We start from the raw sequence: 21,069 nt of genomic DNA, 5'->3' as shown, positions 1-21,069 counted from the left end.
GTCCGCTCCGCTCCGCCTCGGGCAGCGCCCGCCGGAGCCTGCAGCCCTCCCAGCGCTGCCGGCTGGGCCTCCCCTGGGCTCTATAGCTTGAACCAGGGGAAATGCTTCATTGCTGAGGTGAAGATGCTGTTTTCAAGCTGTTGTCACCGCAGCGTGTTTGGTAGAGTTAAAAATCCATCACAGTGCTGAGTGCACTGACTCATTACAGTGAAAGATTGAGCTTTGTTAACTGAAGGGGGAAATAGTTGAAAATGAAGCAGAAGCCTGTCAGCTGGTAATGTGAGAGTGAGGCTGCTACAGGGTGTTGGGATTAACTGGTTCTTGTCTCTCTTTAACTAGGTGTGCTGCTTGTAAAACCAGCAGGGCAGCAACGACAGGCAAAATGACAGCTGTGCGATATGAACAAGGGGCAGAGCAGACAGAAGAATCCGGGTGAGTGAAATGGATTGTGCCAGTGTGTGAGTCTGGGATGGGGCATGCCCTGTGTGGTCTCTCGTTTCTTAGTGTTTCAAATACAACAGAGAGTGATGATGGAGTGGTTTAAATTTATATAGCATAGAGTCTTTTTATCCCCCACCCCCACCCTGCACTGTTGTTTGAGAGGAGGGATATCTTTGAGAGAGATATGCTGTTGTGAGTGACTTTTTGTAAGTTAATAGCTGACTAATGAGTACAGAGTATCCAGCCCTGGTATGAGAAGTACATGGCATTAAAATCTGCTCTCTTTTAGCATCCAGACTGTCAAGAAACTTACAGGAGGCTGTCAAGGTCTCTTCTAGAGCAAGGTGGTTTTGCTCTGCTCTACAAGTCTGAAGGTGTCTTTAGCTGAGAGCAGTCAGAAAAGCTTATGCTCTGTATGGAAATAATTTCTTCTAGTATGTCTTCCTTTTCTTCTCTTCCGTGCCAGTAGTTAAAAACTAAATGTAGTACTTGTTCCGGCTTGGACAACAAGTAGATGTAGCATGATCAGCAAAACAAACTCCCTCTGAGGAAAGTGTTATCTAGAACTGAATTTTTGTGTGAGAGCACAGTGGAAACAATGTACTCTGACTTGGCTTCTGTTATATTTTTGTGTTAAAGATTGGCTTCCTGAATCAAAACACTTCTGCTGCTCATTCTTATTTTGGCTTCTTTTAATCACAGTAGAGGATAAGAAAGTGGCATTTGGTGCACTTCATGTGTCTGCAAGTATAAGCAAGTGACCTGCAGCAAAATTGCTGTAGAAGCAGTAACCTGTCTTAATAAGTGAAGCATTTCTGCCATGCAGCAAGTGTAAATACCCAAGTGACTATTCCATAAGAATAGCTGGGAAGCAAAGCTCAAAGGCTCTGCATCATTAGAGCTTTGCTTCAGCTCTAGGAACAAAATGAGGGCACTGGTGCCTGGAGATCCTGGAGCTGGAACATAAGGCTTAAATACCAAAACCATTGGGGTGAAATCATTTCTTTTGAGTCTGACACTGGGTGCAGGTGGTGAAACACCAGTACTGGTTGCTGGAACTGTAGATTAAACTTCTTGATAAAAGGGGGTTAGCCCACACTGCAGAAACAGTGCTAGTGCATGGGGCCATTGTGGAGGATGAGGAATACTTGGGTCCTCTGAGTTGTTACACTAATGCTTCAAACATGCTAGGCTGCCTTGGAGCAGCATGGAAACATCAACATTGAATATGTGTATGTAGCTGTTCCTGCCCAAGCAATGATGCCAGAGGCAGAGCCTCAGCAAACACTGTGGCTGTGCTATTTGTGCAGCACAGTATTTCTGTGGAGAAAGCTGAAATAAAAACTTCCGGATTTGGATGTTACACTTTTTCTCTGAAGTTGTCATGTGGCCTTCAAAGCTTCTCGGGTGGCTGAACAAAAACTTGATCTAAAGAGACCCTTTTAAGGAAGTTATGGCAAGCAGCCACTACCCCCAAAAAATGCTGTTCTAGCACTAGCTCAGCTGCTACTCTGGTCTTCTGGTTTCCAGTCTGGTATCCTGCTCTGCACAAAAACATCCCTGTGCTATGGATTTTCCTGGTGAAAACATTCATTCTCAGAACAAGAAGTTTACTGTAATATCATTAATGTGTCACTTAGACCCTCTGAATTAATTTTGCACATGCATATTTCCAGCACTTCTAGGGCCTGGACTGTTAAGTCCTTAGTGGACTCTTGGATGCCTTGCTTCAAAGCCCTTTATCCTACTGCTGAACAGATACCCGCTTTTGGGGAAAAGGGGGAAACGTTTTGAGAGATGGATTGCTAATGGGAAATAGGCCAGTACAAGCCAAGGGATTCTGCTGTTCCTACTTGTGGAAAGTCTTTCTTCCCCTGGTACTGGGCCTGTGCTCTGACTCAGGCTGCTGCTCATTGCTGAACTGACATTTACTTTTCTCTGGAACAACACAGGGTAGCAATGTAAAGAGCTGATATCTGTATCAGTGTGTGACTTGTATTATTCCTTTGCCAGCTCTCCAACAGCAGAGGAGCCCACAATAAAGATTGATGATGGCCGTGACGAGGATAATGACCCACACAGCTGTTCCGAGTAAGCTAATGATATACTAAATGTCTTGCTTACCCCCAAAAGTGAAATCTACTAAGCCAAAAGAAGAAGGCAGATGGCTTGCTGCAATAAAGATAAGCCCAGTAAAATGCTTGATATCAACATTTGTTCTAGTACATAGTAAAGATAGGTAACTTGAGGAAGCATCTTTATGCCTTAGAGATAAAAGCGAACCCAAGTTCGTCATATTATGGAGAATGGTTGGTCCAAACTGCATTGATTAAATTTTCTCAGGGGAATGAGTTTGGGATAGCACAGAAGAACAAGTGCTGGTGAGAAAATGAGGTGAATGAGTATCTGGGGCAACCAATAAGCATTGTGGCCCTCATCAAACTAAACTGTCTGAACTTGCTAGTTCTTGCTCTGTTCTTGAAGTAGTTATTTTGTAAGAGTCTTTAACTCATGTCACCATATTACTGACTCTTGTAGCAAACTTAGGTCAGTGACAAGCCAACAGACTTGTTTCTCTGTTCCTGCAGCTCAAGAATAGTAAGGCTAAGCCTGTTATGTCTGTTATTCTATGTGAGAACGTGTCCTTCTAGATTTCAGAACTTGGAATTTACAAATGCATTTCGCAAAAGCTTTAAGCTAAGTATGTACGCAAATGTGTCATGTTTTCTTCAACTGATTTAAGATGTTGGCAAGAGATTGGAGTGTTGTGTATATATTCGAGTCTGTAGTGTACCTAGTAGAGGTACTTGTCCACAGACTCTGGAAGCTGAAGTCTTGTGTACTTACTACAATTGCATTGTAGGATTGACTGGACAAAAACATAGACCCACAAACAGTATAATTATTGGAGTGCTTCCTTGGATATTAGAAATTCATAAGTGCAAGGAAAACCTTCTATATGCTAGGCTGCCTTCAAGAAAAGACTTGTTATTACATACTTGACTTTCATAGGAAAAGTGGGTATTACATTCTGCAGCTTAAGGTGTTTAAAGATGCAAATGTTTACTGGTTAGGCCTTGTATCTTAGTTTAAAGAAAGAACCTAAAAATAAGAAGTGTGGGTTAATTCAGTAACCCTGAGAAGATGTTTCCTCATCACTTCAAAGATATCTAGCCTTGTCGCAAACTGAGTTATTGAGGTGCAAGGATTATGCATCAAGTAAAATCCAGTGCCTAAGTTACCCTAGAGGAAATAAGTATCTTGGACAGGATCTCTGGGGTGCAATGTGCATTATCGAGCTGACAAAAACAATGCAAAGGAAATCTACCAGTACATTTTGTCAGTATGTTAGGACTTTTGGTAGGTCCTACTTTTAGTGATATGCTTAGAGAAGGTGTTTTCTTTTAAGTGTCTAAGAAAAGACTTGGTGCTTACAGTAGTTAAGTATCTTGGGTTTACTTAAGACTGGCAATCTGTTTTTCAAACTGTCAGAACTTAGGATTTCTACACCAAGAACTTCTACCTTAGTTCTTGGTCTAGCCTAAAGAGACTTCCAGCCAGTGAAACAGTTACATAAAGGCCTGGCTTTAAACCTGAGGGCTTAGAGCTTATGAAAGAGGCAACAAAAGCTTCCATAACTGAAAACAGGAGCGGTAACCCTGCTGGGGCTGGAGATAACTCTTGAAATTGGAAGAACTTAGCTTCAGAAACACATTTTTTGAAAAGGCACTGGAGTTTTCAATCCAAAAGCCAAACTGATATGTCCTTTTAAAAGTAAAAGTGGGATTTGTATTATTCTGTTTCAAGAGCCCAGGAGCTGTAATGGAGTAATTAACAAGTACAGCTCTTTCCAAGCCTGGGAAAAAAATGACGTGATACAATAAGCTAATGTATTGAACGAGATACTTTAAGAGATGTTTATCCTCTAACCTTCCTCTTGACCAATAGCTATTATTTAAGACTGCTTTTTAAAGCTTATTAAGCCAGAGTTCTTGTGTCACTGGAATTGTGACACTGAATACTGCTATGGATGAGTACATACTGCTGTATTTCTAGGGTCTGTAAACTGATTAATACTTTTTCTAGTAAGTGGTCAAAGCATTGTGTTCAAGTACTCTTTTAACCTATATACTTCATGAATGCAACTGAACAATCTCCTCTTAAAGAAATCACCACTATACAGAATACTAAAAACCAAAGGACGTGAACAAAAGAATATAACAGTGCTCTTGTGGCTAATGTCAGTAGCAAAATGTCACTTGTCCTGATGTCAATTCTCTTCTCTTGCAGTACAATTAGGAGAAAAATTTCCCCGTTTGTGATGTCATTTGGATTCAGGTAAAAGCTCATGATTGTAATGATATGGGCAAGGTTAAAATAGTCCTTATTTCTTCGTAAGAACTTGGAGAGTTCTTGAACAACAGTAAGTCCAGCCTGTTTTGTCTGAGAAGTACTGAATCCCCTGTCACCTCAAGAAAGTGTGACTTGAAAAAAGTACTGGGATTGAGTCTTAAACAGATATGACTACATTCTCCAAGGAGACCTGAAAGTCAGAACTGTAAATGCTATTGACTTGGGTAAAACATCTTTAATGACTTATTCTAGACCATGGCAGCCTTTGAATAAACAGCTGGGCACTTGTATGCAGTCTAGGTGCTGGAATAAGGTAAGCCATTAAAAACAGCTGTTTTTAAGGGACTCCATTAAGTCATGAGTGGGAAAGGAGTTAAGTAAGATGAAAGATAGCACTGGCACTTGTGTGCCTTAAAGTGTTGAGGTTTCCAGTGCTTTTAGGTACCTGAGAAATTATAGGTTAGTAACTACAGCTGGGTCTGAGTTAAAAGTATGGTTCCACATAGATGATCTCTGTGCAGATCACTGCAAAATGCAATTGAAATCCTTCAGCTGCTTGTTTAAGCAGACCTCAGTCTCTGTAAGAGGACACACTCTTACTGGAATAGTTTAACAAAAATCTGAGCTTGTGGTATTCGGTTGATAAATGTCAGCAATTCATTCCTACCTCTCAAGTTGACTTGCATTTTTCTCTTTGCAGAGTATTTGGAGTTGTACTTATCGTTGTGGACATTATAGTTGTGATTGTGGATCTGGCTATCAGTGAGAAAAAGAAGGGTGTTAGAGAGATTCTTGAAGGTGTTTCCCTGGCAATAGCACTCTTCTTTCTCGTCGATGTTCTCCTGAGGGTGTTTGTTGAAGGGTAAGACACAGGCAAAAATTAAGTCAGCGTGGCAAGTCCTCAGGCTAGGAAGGAAGCATAATTTCAAGTCTGAACTATGAATATGGTGCCCTGTAGGCTAATTCTTGAGTCATAGACAGTTGCCAGATTTTTTTCTTGCTTGGCTGTGTATATTGGCTGTTACACTTCTGTAAAATAATCTGTGTTTTTGGTATGAGTGAGCACTTGGAGACTACATCAGCTTTGCTGTAACTTGTGTGTGTAGATCAGGTGCAAGATTACTTTCTTAGTGAGACTTCAGTGCCTACTATTAAGAACTACTTCAGGAGAGCTTGTCTCTAGCAGTAGCTTTGTATAGATGGTTCTCTTGAAGATGTATTTTGGTCTTCGCTATCTATATGGGCATCTGTCTAAAACTCTCCTTGGTTTCAGCTTCAGGAACTACTTCCGGTCCAAACTGAATATTTTGGATGCTTTCATAGTGGTGGGCACTCTGTTGATTAATATGACATATGCTTTCTCAGACCTTGCTGCGACAGATCAGATACCAAGGTAAGAATGGTGTGACAGCTGGTTACTGTGAGCTCTTTCCTTGATAGTCTTCTAAATTTTCTTGGGCACCTCTATGCTAGATGTATGCATACTAGATCATGAATGTGACTATGATAGTGTTTCATGGTACAGACTAATGAAGGATAGACACACTTAACTTTGATCCGCAGTTATGTTGTAGATTGTCCCTGACTCAAAGGATGAATATATCAGTTGGGGTAACTAAAAGTGAGTAGTGAGGCTATCAAATGCTCTGACTCAAGCATTTGTGGAAGGAAAGGTGTGCAGCATTCCTGATAGAGAGGAGAGCCTGAAGAAGGTCAAAAAGAAGAGTTGGATTATAATAGCAAATGGAACAGACAACAGGGAGGATCTCCATTTAATGGATCTTGAAATAGAGTTGCCAAACTGTCTTGCTTCCTTCACTTTGCTTTCCTAAAAGCCCCATGGTAATGTGTTGGATTTTTCAGCCATGCCCTGGGGAGGGGAGATGTGCTGTTTATGTGCATAAGCTAATTCAAGTTCTATTTCCTTCTGATTTTTGTAGCTTGGTCAGATGATAACCTGTGAGATAACCATGCCCAATGGAGACAGAACTACAACTTTGAGATTAGTTTGTCTGCAATAGGTTTGACTTAGTGAAACTTGCTTGTATCAGCCAGGGAAAGAAGTTGAGCTCTTTCAAAAAAAAATTAAAGGTCACCCCCTGCCACCAAATTTAGCTGACTAATGGGCATAAGGGAGGAACACTATTCCAGAAGGAACCAATTCACAGTTTAGTTGGCATTTGAGAGACAGCTAGTACTTACAGATTCTTCAATAAGGTGTCAAAAAGTAGAACTGTCAAAGGAATAGCATTTCTAGCCTCATTCAAAAAAGGCTGTTTCCTTCTAGGTTGTCATAAACATTCATCTGAGATTTTAATGATTAATTCCCATTTGTATGGTCACATTTTTCTAAAGCAGCTTTCAGCTTATGGCAGCATCCAGTTAAAGGTAGGAGAAGGAGCACTGGGACAGGGTAGTCGTCACTGCTATCTTTACTAGGCTATGCTAGTTGTAGGCCTGATCCTGCATTGACCCATCAGGTTGTAGACTGGTGTAAGTTCCTTGTATTCTGATTGCTGGAGTTAATGGGAATTTAGAATAGGTTTTTGGCTCTCATAAAAAGGAGTTCACACTGCTCTCAGAAGACACTCAGCTGAGGCCTGCTATCTCACCCATGCAATTCTTGAGGCTCTCTGTAAGGTTTCACTTATTAAAGGCTCTTAGGTCCTGTTCTGACCAAAATATTGCTATCTGACAATAGATGATACCTCAGTCTTGACCAAATCTCAGTAGTGTCCACATAATCCAACTAATTCTCAGTAGCCTACCTAGAGTTCATCACTTTGCTTCTTGAGGAAGGGCTATAAGAAAACAGTCTTAAAGCATCTGCTACATCTCAGAATAATTAGAATCTGAGCAGCTTTTATGTAGATGAGAACTTACATGCGACAAGTGAAATTTCAGTGACAGTCCATAGAGGTAACATGCCCTGATGGAGGATTATGGTTTCCATTTCTAATGTGGTTTAGCTGGGTGTGTGTTGGGATAAGTTAACTCTTGCCTTGAAGTCTGACCTATAAAAGGACACTGAGGAATAAGAGCAGGGTATCAGTCTGGGAGATAATGCTTAACTGGCTGTCTTTCTAAAGGGCAGAATGCAAACTACTTTTATTTTGAAGAGTTGCTTCTCAAAGTTGTGGTTCAGGCTGGGGAGAGGGGCTATGGAATCTTTACTCCAGTGTAGGTTCATCTCATTGGCTGCTAGCTTCAAGGAAATTGTTTTGAGAACAGCAAGGTGATGTTGGATGAGGAAGTTGCTCAGGGAAACACTGAAACTTTCCTCCAGGTGTCCAGGACAACCTTGTCTTGCTGACTCTAAGCTCCAGATCAGTGGAAAGCAGGGTGTCCTCAACTGTAGGTTTGTCCCCCTTACTGTTGATGTTCACCAGGATTCTTACACAAGTGTCTCAAAACTTATATATGTGTGTGTGCTGCTTAAAAGTATATGCTCACATTCCCCCTTAAGGAATGAAATGAGTGTTAGTTTGCCCTAGTCTGTAAGGGTATGGCAAAGCATCTGCCCCTGTTCAGTTGTTTCAGTAGAACCACTCACTTAAGCATCTTGCCTGCTTCAAAGTTCAACAGCAGTTCAAAGTTCCTCAAACCAAACCAACTGCTCATGTTGCTGAATGATTAAACACAGAGTTTATACTGAGCTGCTCTCAGGTTTCTTAGTCAAGGCATAATGAACACGGCCTGTCTAGCTTCCCTTTTTGGTCATTTTTCGGGTGACTACTTACACTTAAACATATAGTTGAGAATAAGCTTCAAGGAATGAGAATTTGGTGATAATAACAGAGGTAATATTAATGGAATTTGCTTGTTGGCCAGAGGTGCTTGTGGAAGACTGAGCAAGTAGGAGATTTCCTTGTTCGGTTAGCTGTTCAGAACACATACTCCCAATACCCCCTTAGCAATAAAGCCATGGTATTCTTCAAGCATACTGTTTGCTCCAAAATCAGCTTGAGAAGTCCTAGTTAAGTATGTGAAACAAAACTTCAAGCTGTCTCTGAAACAGCTTTTAAATAGCTTGAAGCTTTGCCTCTAAATTTAGTTGTGTTCATTGTCTTTCATGGTGAATCTGACATCTAGGATGGTTACTTTCCTCCGAGTCCTGAGAATCGTCATCTTGATAAGAATATTTCGCCTGGCTTCACAAAAGAAGCAACTTGAAGTGGTGACCAGGAGAATGGTAAGTTGGTCTTTTAATATATCTAGGCTGCTACTACTATTTCCAGCTCTTTCTCTTTCTCCAGGCAGTCATCAATGGTAAGTAGCAAGACTGGTCTGCAGTTGGCAGCATTGCCCAAGCAGCACATCTTTTCAGTGTCCCTGACAGGGTACTGCAGCTTTGCCTCCCAACTTCAGTATAGCTAGGAATTCTTTGCTCAAGTAAGCAGCAGCTTGACCCAGAAGGCCAGCATAGCCAAGTGATTGCAACACCACCATGTGTCTCAGCTGACAGTTTGTAGCTGTGTGGTGCATAGATGTTTTCTCTCACATGGGAAAAGATAGGAGTTTTAATGCTTCTGATCCTTTATTTTGTGTGAAAATAAAATAAACAAGCTGTTGAAGCCCTATCCACCGTAAATGCCTCTTATTTTCATCAGGGGCACTGAAGTGGTACTTGAAGCTTGATGTCCTCTTGCTCAGGAATAAGCAGACTTGGTTATGCTGCCCTTAACTTTATTCTTTCTTACCTCAGCCTCCAAACACTTAAGTAGCAATGACAGATTCATGCTGCAGTCTGCAAAAAATCTGCAGTGTTCTTTTCTCTAGAACAAAATATGATACTTCAGGGTAAAATTTCCATACATAGCTTCTACTTAAAAGCTAATACGTAAATGTTACCCTACTCTAATGCTGTGACCTTTGCTGTAGCAAAATAAGGCTGTGCTACTCAGGCTTAATTTGAGAATCTAGATGGTTGATTTTTTCCTAGTAACTGGTATTCCTGTGGAAGGCTAACTCTACTTTTTTTGTTGGTCTTTCTGTCAGGTCTCTGAAAACAAAAGGCGTTATATGAAAGATGGCTTTGACCTGGATCTCACTTACATTACTGGTTTGTGGAAACAAAACACACTTTGCAACATGCTACATCCTGCTAGGACTTGTTTTTCAGCTAATAAGAGTTTGACATGAAATACAATGTTTTAGACTAATGAAATTTAAGCATGAAGTCAAACCAGGCCTACTCCTTTTCCATGGGATTTTGAAATACAGACTCCTGACTGTGACACTATTCTCAAGAATTAGCCTTCTGGGAGAGGGTTGTACATGCTGTTTGTAATGACAGAAATTCTCCTGAGGCCTAGGGAACCAGAGAAACTATTGACTTAGAGTATTTTTGCTTCTGATTCTGTGGAGACTGACACTGAATGGTGACTGATGCTTTGGGAAACATTATTTGTCTTGCTCTGACTAGGCTAAATGTAGAGCAAAGCCCTTCAGAAATGGGCAGGTTGTTCCTACATGTAGGGTGGCTCCCTGCTGTTACTTCTGGTTGCTGTCTTCTCCACAGATCGAATTATTGCGATGTCGTTTCCATCTTCTGGGAAGCAGTCTTTCTACAGGAACCCCATAAAGGTAAAAATCTCATCTACCAAGTTCACTGTTTCTGAAACCTGTTTCTTTTATAGCTTCCTACTAATTTGCATGTGGACTAAATCATGTCAGTCCTAGTTCTGCTGGCTTGGCTGGTTGGAATAACTGACTGATGGTCTCCACTGTGCTGCACTGTCTGTGTCGCAGGGTCTCAGCTAAGCCTAGTATCTCAGAGTGGGCACACTGGTGCTCTGATGCTCCTGTTCCTTGTGAATGCCTTGGAGAATCAAGGCAGCTCTATCCCAGGCTAGTAAGAGTGAGTGATAAGATCTATTCACCTAAATAAAGATATTTAAAGCTTTGCATAATGTCATTTTCAGAGCTGTGCTGCCTGATATGGTAGAAACATAAGTATATAGGGCAAGGAAGACAGTTGCAGTAGTACTTTTATTCTAAACAAGCATCTGAGCTGTTGGGCTGGAAAGGCCTGCTGTCCAAGGGCTGGTCATGAATGCAGTTGCTGATCCCAACTGGGGAGTGAGGGGTTGAGGTGTCAATGAAAGTAAGGAGTGGAGCACTAACTACTCTGAACTCTTACCTTGTTATTGCTTTAGGAAGTTGCAAGATTTTTGGACACCAAACATCCAGACCACTATAAAGTCTACAATCTCTGCAGTAAGTATATTTAGCTGCTGACTATATTGAAATATTGCTAAACAGGAAAACATCTCTTCAAGGTATTATGCTGACAATAACAGAGCTCCAAAAATGTACAGTCTGTCAAAAGTGCATAGCTATCTCTAACTATATTCTGTCCTGGATGTGGTTACTGACTGTCCCAGAGTTTGCAAATCTAATCTAATATTGTACCAAAGCTTGCAGAGGCAGTACTGGATGCCTGCCAGGTTAGACTTCCTTGCTCATGCTGAACAATTGCTTCAGTGTTCCAAATTCTTATTAAAATGAAAGTGTAAGACTAAACCTAGGGTAAAACTTGGGTTGGTGTTGAAAAATCTTCTAATGAAGGCTTAGAAGGATGAGGTGGAGAATGGTTGAAAGCTCTTCTGTTTAGAGGTGGCTAAAACCACAGAAAAATACTTCCAGAACAACTGTTCTGTGGTTCTTGCTTCATAGCAGAGTATCAGAGCTGGAAGCAAGGCATGTTCTAGAAGCATTGATACTTGAAGTCATGAAACAGTAAAACTGGCCAGCAGAGAGATAGGTGGGGAGGGTCATGGATGGGGGATGTGGTGTTAGCTGCTCTTGACCATTTTGACTGTAGGTGGTTGCTGTGGTTAACCCTGACACTACATTGGAACACTAACTTCCAGATCCCTAAATGATCTCCATGGAAAGGAATGGCCCTCTGGGCCTGGAGATAAAATTTAACATATAAGCAAGAAGTTTGAAACTAGAAGCTGAGGGAGCATGGATTTAGTCAAATGACCTCATTTTGATGTATTTATCCTACTGTACTTTAGACGCTTAGAATATTGTGTGCCACAAGCTAGTTTCTTTGTTGCAATCCTCTTCCCCTTCCTAGCATAACTTCAGATCTCTTTCTGTAGGTGAAAAAGGCTATGACCCCAAGTACTTCCACTACAGGGTGGAAAGGATCTTTATTGATGACCACAATGTCCCAGCACTACAGTGAGTCTTGTCAAGAGATGCATACATTGTAATAGTTCTGTGTAGGCATTTGCTTTGATTCACTAATTTTCCTCTTATTTAGAGACATGCTGAAATTCACTGCCAGTGTCCATGAATGGATGAGTCAAGATGAAAAGAACATTGTAGCAATTCACTGTAAAGGAGGCAAAGGTAGGATTTGTCATGTGTATCTGTGTATGCTGCAAATGACACTTCATTCTTGTTAGTTTCTTTGATGTAGGTATGGCCTTAAACCATACTATGAGATGGGTTTATGGTGTAACTTGCCAAATTCTGGAGACACTGTGGTGACTAGCAACAGTGTAGTACTATGTGTTTATTGGTTCTTAGTCTAGACTGCCATCTGATCTCTTAAATGTCCTTCAATAACTTTCTGCTATCCTGGCACCTGGGACAGCAGTTCCCCAGGATAGACTGGGGATAGGGAGCTACTATCTGCTACTCTCCAAAGTGTTAAGCTGCTGCTTTGGCTTCCTGACAGCCAGTTACCCACACTGAATATTCTGTATTGTAATATAGCTCAAGCTTATATACTGTTTAGGTTGCAAAAAGACCTTTAAGATCAAATCCAACTATTAACCTAACACCAAGTTCACTACTAGACTGTCCCTCAGTACATGTCTTCTAAATACTACCAGGGTGGTGATTCAACCACTGCCCTGGGCAGCTAGTTCCAGTGCTTATAACCCTCTTAGGAAAGAAATTTTTCCTAATATCCAATCTAAATCCCCCTGGGGCAACTTGAGGCCACTTTCTCTTATCCTATTGTTCTTACTTGGGAGAAGAGACCAACCCCACCTCACTACAACCTCTTTACAGGTAGTTGTAGACAGCAACTGAGCCTCCTCCAGGCTAAACACTCCCAGCTCCCTCAGCTGCTCCTTATCAGGCTTGTGCTCCAGACCCTTTACCAGCTCCATTCCCCTTTTCTGGACATGCTTCAGCACCTTTTCTTGTAGTCAAAGACTCAAAATTGAACACAGGATTTCAGGTGTGGCCTTACCAGTGCTGATCACTCCCTTAGTCCCACTGGCCATGCTATTTTTGATACATGCCAGGATGCCATTGGCCTTCTTGGCCACCTGGGCACACTGCTGGCTCATGTTCAGCCACAGTGGAGCAGCACCCTCAGGTCCTTTTCTGCTGAGCAGCTTTCCAGTCACTCTGTTCCCAGTGTATAGTGCTGCCTGGGGTTGTTGTGACCCAAGTGCAGGACCTGGCACTTCACCTTGTTGAACCCCATGCAATTTGCCTCGGCCCATTGATCCCCAGCCTGTCCAGATCTCTCTGCAGAGCCTTCCTGCCCTTCAGCAGATTAACACTCCCACTTGTCTTGGTGACCTCTGTGAACTGACTGAGGATGCACTCAATCCCCTTGCACAGATAGTTGATAAAGATACTAAACAGAACTGGGTCCAGTACTGAGCCCTGGGGAACACCACTAGTGAGTGGACACCGACTGGATGTAACTCCATTCACCACCACTCTCTGGGCTGGGCCATTCAGCCAGTTTTTCACCCAGTGAAGTGTGTACCTGTACAAGCCATAAGCAGCCAGTTTCCCCAGGAGAATGCTGTGGGAAATGGTGTCAAAGGCTTTACTAAAGTCCAGGTAGACAACATCCACAGCCTTTTCCTCATCCATGAAGCAGGTCACCCTCTCATAGAAGGAGATCAGATTCGTCAAGCAGGATCTGCCCGTCATAAACCCATGTTGGCTGGGCCTGATCCACTGATTGTCCTGTATGTGTTGTGTGATGGCACTCAGGATGATCTGCTCCATAACCTTATCCCCCTAAAGTCTTCTAGGTACTGCTGGATCTTAAAGCAAGATACAAACAGGATTAGGTGATGGAGTCCCATGATGTCTTATGGAAACAGGATAGTCAAAGCTACCACATATGGGGTAACCTGCACATGCTATCTGCAACCAGTAGTAGCGTGGAAGCTGTTGAAATGCATAAATAAGTGCAAGTAAGCCAAATTTCCTTGCAAATGTCAGCCACATCTTTAGCCACCTGCTGTTACTACTGCAAATACTTGGCTTAAGCCAGGTGGTTACTTAATGTAACAAAGTTGCCCCCAGGTGGAGTTCTATTTTAAAAGGTTTTGCAAAACTGAATGTTGAAACTGCCTGCAGGTCAAAACCAGCTAAAAACAAGTGTAGGGAGTGTGACTTGACCCTTAAATTAAAAACTGAGACCATATAGAAATCTTCATGCTAGCAGACTAGATGCTTTCTTAGAAACCACTCTGACACACAGCACTGAGAAGTGCCAGTTTATAGCCTCATTTAGTGGAGTGCTTAACTCTATTCCCTTCTGAACGAAATATGCAGATACTGACCAAGTTCCCAAGTGTCTAGTGTTTAGTAATACCACAAAGAAATGTGGGGACTACTTTCAAGGAACAAGTTAAGCTAGTATCTTGTTTTATAGATGAGATGACTTCACCTCCTCTAAAATAATCCCAAGTTAAGACAGTATCTTGTTTTATAGATGAGATGACTTCACCTCCTCTAAAATAATCCCAAGTTAAGACAGTATCTTGTTTTATAGATGAGATGACTTCACCTCCTCTAAAATAATACCAAATACTTTTGAACTGCTGTAATTCAACTTGTCTTGTACTTCTAATACAGGCAGGACTGGAACAATGGTCTGTACCTGGCTCATAGATAGTGACCAGTTTGAGAGCGCAAAGGTAAAAACTGGTGCATATTTTTGATTTGCTTAGTATTCAAAAAGCCCCTTTCGAATCTACTGAATTGGTGAAATGCACTAATGTTCTGCAGAAGTTCTATACTGGAAAAAGAATTCTGTGAAAAACCTGATTTTAAAAAAAGTTCTTGCAAATCTTGCTACCATGTAAATTCTGATGAAAACTATTCTGGGAAAGTAGCATTTAACAGGGTACTGACTTGAAGCACTCTGTTTTGGAGGCGTAATAGACCTAGGGCCTTGAGCAACAACTTAAACTGTAGGCAGCTTCTGAGCAAACTCTACTAAAGACAGTGTCACCAGTTTTAAGTGGTCTTAAGGAAATTTTTTCCCCAGTCTCCCTCCAAGTAGTGTGAGGCATCAAGAATTGTCTTGTCTTGACTGCCAGCATTACAGCAGGAAGCCCTTCTGGGGAAGGGGAGAAAGATAAGCAACTCCCAACCAGATGCTTATGCTCCCTTAGTATCCTAGGTCTGGTATATCTGTCTGGAAACTTGGGATGCAGGAGGCTCAGGTCACTCAAGGTATTCTGGGCAGACCTTGTATCCATTTAATTACTTGTTTTCCTCTGAGTTTGGTTTGAGAAGATCCAAACTCAGATTCAGCTTGGTCTTGCCACAGACCACTTGAAAAATATAGATGGTTCTAATGCAATCACTTAAAAGTCATATTGCTCTCCTTCACTCTTTACTTAATGTATCTGACTTCCTAATTAGTACTTATTCTAGTTGTCTCCTTCGGAAGGCACCAAAACAACTATGGTATATTTTCACTTGCATTTCTTCATTGAACTTGAGTAGTGTAGTTCTAGTTTACTATGCACTTCTTGGGAAGGGGAATGGTGGTGGGATGGATATCTTAATCCTTGAAATTATTTTCCTGTGTAGGAAAGTTTGGACTACTTTGGAGAGAGGAGAACTGATAGAAGCACAAGTACCAAGTTTCAAGGAGTGGAAACTCCATCCCAGGTAAGCTTGAGCAGGTTGAGTAACAGTAGCCAAACCAATACTAACCATGTGAGTGCTTATGCTACCCCACCTCCTCTGCCTTGTTGCAGAGACATATGTTCATACTACTTGCTTAACTCCTGAACTTTCTGTACTTTTTGTAAGAGTTGGAAGATTAGCAACTGGCAGGATTGCACTGCATCTTTCCCCTTCCCTTTATGTCTTTCTCTGCATAATGCCATCAAATCTGATGTAGTGCCTAAAATAACAGAATTCTTGAGATTAGGAAAGCTTTCAGTCCAACCACCCTGTTCAAACAGGAAGAGCTGGAGGAAGTTGCCTAGGGCTGTGCTCAGTCAGGTCTAGAATATCTCCACAAATGGAGACTCCACAGCATCTCTGGGCACCCTCGCAGAATCATGGCACTATAAGACAATTGGGTTGTTTATTAAGGATGCACAGAAGCCTGCAGCCTGGCCTGGGATGGGGCCATGGCACTGATGTGGCTGGGTGGGGCGGTGCATCCTCTACAGACTGCATTCGTTGGGAAATACTACACAAGTTTTTGCCTCAGACCACAGTTCAGGCCTTTGCTCATCTTGATTCACTGTACTGTGCCATGCAGAGGTGTGAAGTGAATCTGGTGACAGAGATATTTTAGGTGCTGGTATAAAACAGAATGGAAGTAGAGCTGTCCTTCAGAACACGTAAAATGAAAGTAACTTGTCTGTTTAAAGATTTGCCTCTTAAAGCTGCAATCTTCACTTCTTGCTGAATTAAAAAGTACAGAACTCCTCTTAAAACATGAAATTTAAATGCTGATTAAAAATGTACATGTTAAATTTATCTAGAGGATTGTTTGAACTGGGGAGGGGAAGGAGAACAAATGGCTTTCTACTTAGCTTTGGACTTTGGAGAGCTGACAACTTGGAGTAGAAGATCTATTTAAATCCTACTTCTGCCTAGAATTAATCTGTGTTGGGTACAGAAACTGCATAATGTGTCTGGGTTTTTTGCATTACAGAGTAGGTATGTTGGGTATTATGAGATCCTGAAAAACAAGTATAACTTGAAACTCCCACCAGAGAGACAACTCAAAATAAAAAACCTCAAAATCTACACTATACATGGTAAGAACTCTTGAATTTGGGCATTCCTCTATCTGGTAATGGTTTCTTATTACAGGGATCCGATATCTACTGTCTCTCTTGCTAAGCCTATGATAGGAATGTAGACTTCCTGGGATTTCAGTATTTTAATGGCACACAGTACAATGAAGAGTATTTTGGAGTCAATTGCTCTGTGTTTTGTCACTTTCCGGCTGTCTGGTCAAATGGTGGCTCACATACAACCTACTCTTGTTTTGGAAGGGCAATCTCTTTCCAAGTGAGACTAACTCCACTGGTGGAACTGGATCCACTAATGTTTCTCAGTTTTATATACACACCTGTTTCTGTACACGTGTAGTGGTAATCTTGATAACAGAAAGTTCATCACCCATTGTTCTAGGAAACTTCAAACTGCTGTTCTTGTTCAGTCAGTGGAACTAGATTCTACATTAGCCTTTTCTGCTAGTGGGATTCACTGCTGCTTCAAAACACAATTTTCAACCACTGAATCCTGAGTTACCTTTAGCATCTGAGTTCCCATTTGAGTTCTCTAGAGTCTATAGCTAGGCATTCCAGAAAGAAGATACTTTTGAATGGGATCACACTTGGTTTTCATGACCACTTATGTTTCTAGCTAACATGTGTGCTTTGGTATAATGCAGCTCTTTCTTCCTAGGAGTTGGGAAAGGCAATGGAACTGACATGAAGGTGCAGATAATAATGAGGAAGCAAGTTGTACTAGAATGTGTATGTGCCACTCAAGGAAACTGCAAAGTGAGTACTATGAAATTACATCAGTTGAGTCTCAGAAGCTGAAAGCTTATAGATTAAAAATGCCTTTGTGTAGAAGTTAAATACTGGACATAAAACTGTCTAACTAAATGGATGATATAAATTCCAAGAGGATGCAAAAGCCAAGCTTTGCTAAATCCTAGGAAAGGTAGTGGTAAGATTAGTGAAAGATTTCTCCAGGAGTCACTTAAATGCAAATAGTTCACCCTAACCTGAGTAGCATAAACTGTTGGCTATTATTCTAGCACTGCTGTTGTATTTGTATACCTTGAATGAGTAGCTAGGTATTGTCATTAATTGGTCCCTTGTGTCTCTGCAGTAACTTTTCATAAAACAAATACTTGATTCTGTTATCTAGCTCTTCTTTGATTCGGAACATGACTCTGTAGTCATTGGCTTGGAAAACTGCCCTGTTATAAGTGGTGATGTGAAAGTCAGATTTGAATCACATTCTGTAAGTACAACAGCATGAAAACCTTCACTTGGGTATGGAGAGGCTGAAGTGTAAAGTGCAGCTGGGTCCTGGCTCGCTGTGCAGTGTGGGGCAGAATATGTTCCTCCCCAGTGACTCCTGCTTTGTGAGGTGGTCCCACTGTGCAGTGAGGGATGCAGCAAGTGGTGCTCCATCAGCTTAGGCAAGCAGGGGAGGCAGTACAGCCAAAACATCTTAGTTGGGTCCCTGCTGTGTCTAACATGGGGCTCTTACCTTGTCGTATTGAGTGACCTGGTACTGAAATAATTGCAGTGAAAATAGCGATCCATGTGTGATATTGGGCTCTTCAAGCATAATGACTCTAGTACTGTAGCTGTGTGAACCAAACTACTGAGGATGGGTGGGTACTCTTGCTCTGCAAAAACAGTCCTATGGTCTAACACAGTACTTAAACAAGGTGTTTATGTTTAGGATCTTCCAAAAGGCTATGATGACTGCCCATTCTTCTTCTGGTTCAACACTTCCTTTATTGAGAATAACAGGTAAGTGATCACGGTGAATGCCTTCAGAACTGAAGCTTCATAAACATAGTCCTGAAAGCTGAGGTAGCTGGCTGATGAAGCCTGTCTTAACTTCTGTGTGGGTACTGGTCTCTGACCCTTAACTTGTGAGCAGGCAGTTGCTTGCACTGTGCCAAGTGTTTAAAACATATGTGAGCTTTTTATCTTATGTGATTGTACTATTTCCTCAGTGCTCTAAGCATTGTTAATGAATTTAAATTCCAAAATGTAATGCTAACTATTCAAATCTGCCATACTCTAGTATGGCTGCCTGAGGCTGGAACTAACTCAGTAGCTTAGCAGGCAAATGTTAAGACCACAATTAGAGGTAGTGATGCTTGGGATCCCAAAGAAAGGCTCTCTTAAGGCTTCTCATGCTTTTGATAAAGCTAGAAATTACTGTTTTTCTTGCTGAGACTAGAATTCCTGGGGAAGTTCCAGACTGTGAAAGTTGGACCTGTCTGTCTTGCTTGGGGAGTGATGTAGAAATGCAGAGGCAGGAGATCCTTATCTTCTACCTTGCTCGGCAGATCTAGGCAGAGGAACAGTGAACTTAACATATGAGATATATAATTACTGTGCTCTCCATGACTGGAATAGGAAGGAAACAATTCTTACTTAACTGATCTTGTCAGAGCATGAGGAGAGGTAGCCCTGAGTCTGTTTGTAGCTCTCAACTTAATATGCTGAGCCAGCAATGCACTTTGCAGTCTAGGTGCAGACACCTAGTTAGAGCAAACCAGCGCCAGGAGGAATGTATACCTGCTGTCTGACAGCCTGGTAACATGGCCATCTCAAGAGTTTTGCCAAAGTGCTTTGTTTCCTCCAGAGATAGGAAGGATGCCCCACCAGGCCATCTTTTCTCCCTTTCTGCCCAGGGAATTCTGGTAAACTTGGGGTGGACTAGGTCTGATCGGAAGTGAAGCAGCTGTTGAGGTAGTGCTTCTGTCTCTAATTCAACCATGGCTGATGTACAAGTGCTAGTACATGACAACTAGACATGAATTGGTCAGCATTAAAACTGGAGAAGCCTGATGAGGTTTAGTACTGAATCAAGTCCTTGTCTTTAGGAAGGTGTTATTAAATTCCTGCCACTTACATCCCATCAGGAGGCCTTGAGCTGAACGCAACATTAATTTTATTCTAACAGTCTTGTGTTGTGGAGCTGTGGGAGAGAGGGGTGAGGAACCAACCCACAAACACATCAGGTTGGCTTGATGTTTCTCAGACTACTTCAGATGCAAAACCTTCTGCAGGCATGGCTGATGTCTGTTTGAATTCAAGATCTGGGGCTGTATTTAATATTCCAGGGCTGAGCTTGAAGTTGTCTTGTCTGATTGAAAGGAAAAGTGTGTCTTAGGCTGTAAGATATGCTACTGAATTCTGTCTTTCAGACTCTACCTTCCCAGGAATGAGCTGGATAACCCTCACAAGTCTAAAACATGGAAAGTCTACAGTGAGACATTTGCCGTGGAGGTGAACTTTATTGATCCATAAGGGAAATCTGAAAGAAGGGAAACATGTAAAATTCATCTCTTTCCTGGAGAATGTCTTTCTATTTCAGTATAAAGGGAAGTAGTCTCATTTTGATGTACCTAATGTATTTCTGTGTAGATACAACTTCTCAAATAAAGTTACATGAAGTTCTGTTGTGCAGGGCAATAATACTCTGAGGAGTTACTTAGTGTCAACTGACTGTCACATCATGAGCTGTTGGATCTTTTGGAGCTTAGATATCTCTGCATACAGGTAATTCCTATTTTAGTCATCTAAGACCATTGTCTGTCTTTAAGCAAGAACATTAACATGATGGTGAGTGAAGACCAACAGTCTGCAGGAGACTGCAAAATCTGACCTCAGCTTTTCATCAGAAATCAGTGATGTAGGGTTTTGAGGAACACTTGGCCTGGGAGTTGTGGGGGTTGAGACTGCACAGCTACTTTTCTAGTGCTGTGCCTCCCCACCAAAGGCTGAGTTCAATTCTATGTATCTCCACAGATAGGCTTTTTCACACAATACTTGATCTTCAAACTACTTTTCCTTCCTGGTTGGAATTTCCCCTATTCCAAGCTGTACCTATTGCATCTTGTCCTGCCCGTGGAAGCCTCTGGGAAGAGCCTGGCTCTATCCCTTCCCATGACTGAGGTAACTGTAGCCTCTTCAGCTTTCTGTTATGGGTGAACAAACTTTTTTCTCCACCATCTATTCTCACTGCCCTCTGCTTGACTTGATCCAGTATGTCACTGCCTTTCTTGTACAGGGGAACATGAAATTGGATGTGATATTCCATGTCTGCTCACAAGGTATGAGCAGAGGGTCAGAACTGCCTCACCTGCTGGCTCCAGAGCCTGCTGTAGCAACCTAGTCTTTGCTGCAAAGGTGTGCTGGCTTATGTTCAACTTGTGCAGTGTTATTCCCCAAAATGTGGTGTTGCTTCAGAGCCAACTGCCCCTCGAGGTTAAGCAGTGCTGGTAAGGTTAATACAACCCCCATCTCCGGC

General features: G+C 41.8%; 1 protein-coding gene across 1 annotated transcript; it reads left to right on the top strand.

The window, feature by feature from the left end:
• The first annotated feature begins 382 nt into the window (after positions 1 to 382).
• Positions 383 to 20,232, top strand: LOC103810663 (phosphatidylinositol 3,4,5-trisphosphate 3-phosphatase TPTE2-like). Its single transcript, XM_009083576.1, has 18 exons — positions 383 to 432; positions 2,455 to 2,532; positions 4,732 to 4,779; positions 5,495 to 5,656; positions 6,068 to 6,187; positions 8,887 to 8,986; positions 9,793 to 9,856; positions 10,316 to 10,380; positions 10,953 to 11,013; positions 11,907 to 11,988; positions 12,071 to 12,159; positions 14,650 to 14,711; positions 15,616 to 15,696; positions 16,700 to 16,805; positions 17,461 to 17,558; positions 17,935 to 18,030; positions 18,481 to 18,551; positions 19,964 to 20,232. The coding sequence occupies exons 1-18, from the start codon at positions 383 to 385 to the stop codon at positions 20,064 to 20,066; spliced, it is 1,536 nt and encodes a 511-aa protein (XP_009081824.1). The 3' UTR covers positions 20,067 to 20,232.
• The last annotated feature ends 837 nt before the right edge of the window (positions 20,233 to 21,069 follow it).

The sequence above is a fragment of the Acanthisitta chloris genome, unplaced genomic scaffold, assembly GCF_000695815.1.
Source record: "Acanthisitta chloris isolate BGI_N310 unplaced genomic scaffold, ASM69581v1 scaffold19891, whole genome shotgun sequence".
NCBI classification, from domain to species: domain Eukaryota; kingdom Metazoa; phylum Chordata; class Aves; order Passeriformes; family Acanthisittidae; genus Acanthisitta; species Acanthisitta chloris.
This window is presented reverse-complemented; position numbering and strand designations above follow the sequence as displayed.

What these genes read in the sequence shown, in the direction of transcription:
- LOC103810663 (XM_009083576.1), top strand. Translation starts at nt 383, where the DNA reads ATGACAGCTGTGCGATATGAACAAGGGGCAGAGCAGACAGAAGAATCC. An exon ending in AAGTGGTGACCAGGAGAATG is followed by an intron (nt 8,987 to 9,792) that starts GTAAGTTGGTCT and finishes TCTTTCTGTCAG; the next exon opens with GTCTCTGAAAACAAAAGGCG. An exon ending in TCCTTTATTGAGAATAACAG is followed by an intron (nt 18,552 to 19,963) that starts GTAAGTGATCAC and finishes TCTGTCTTTCAG; the next exon opens with ACTCTACCTTCCCAGGAATG.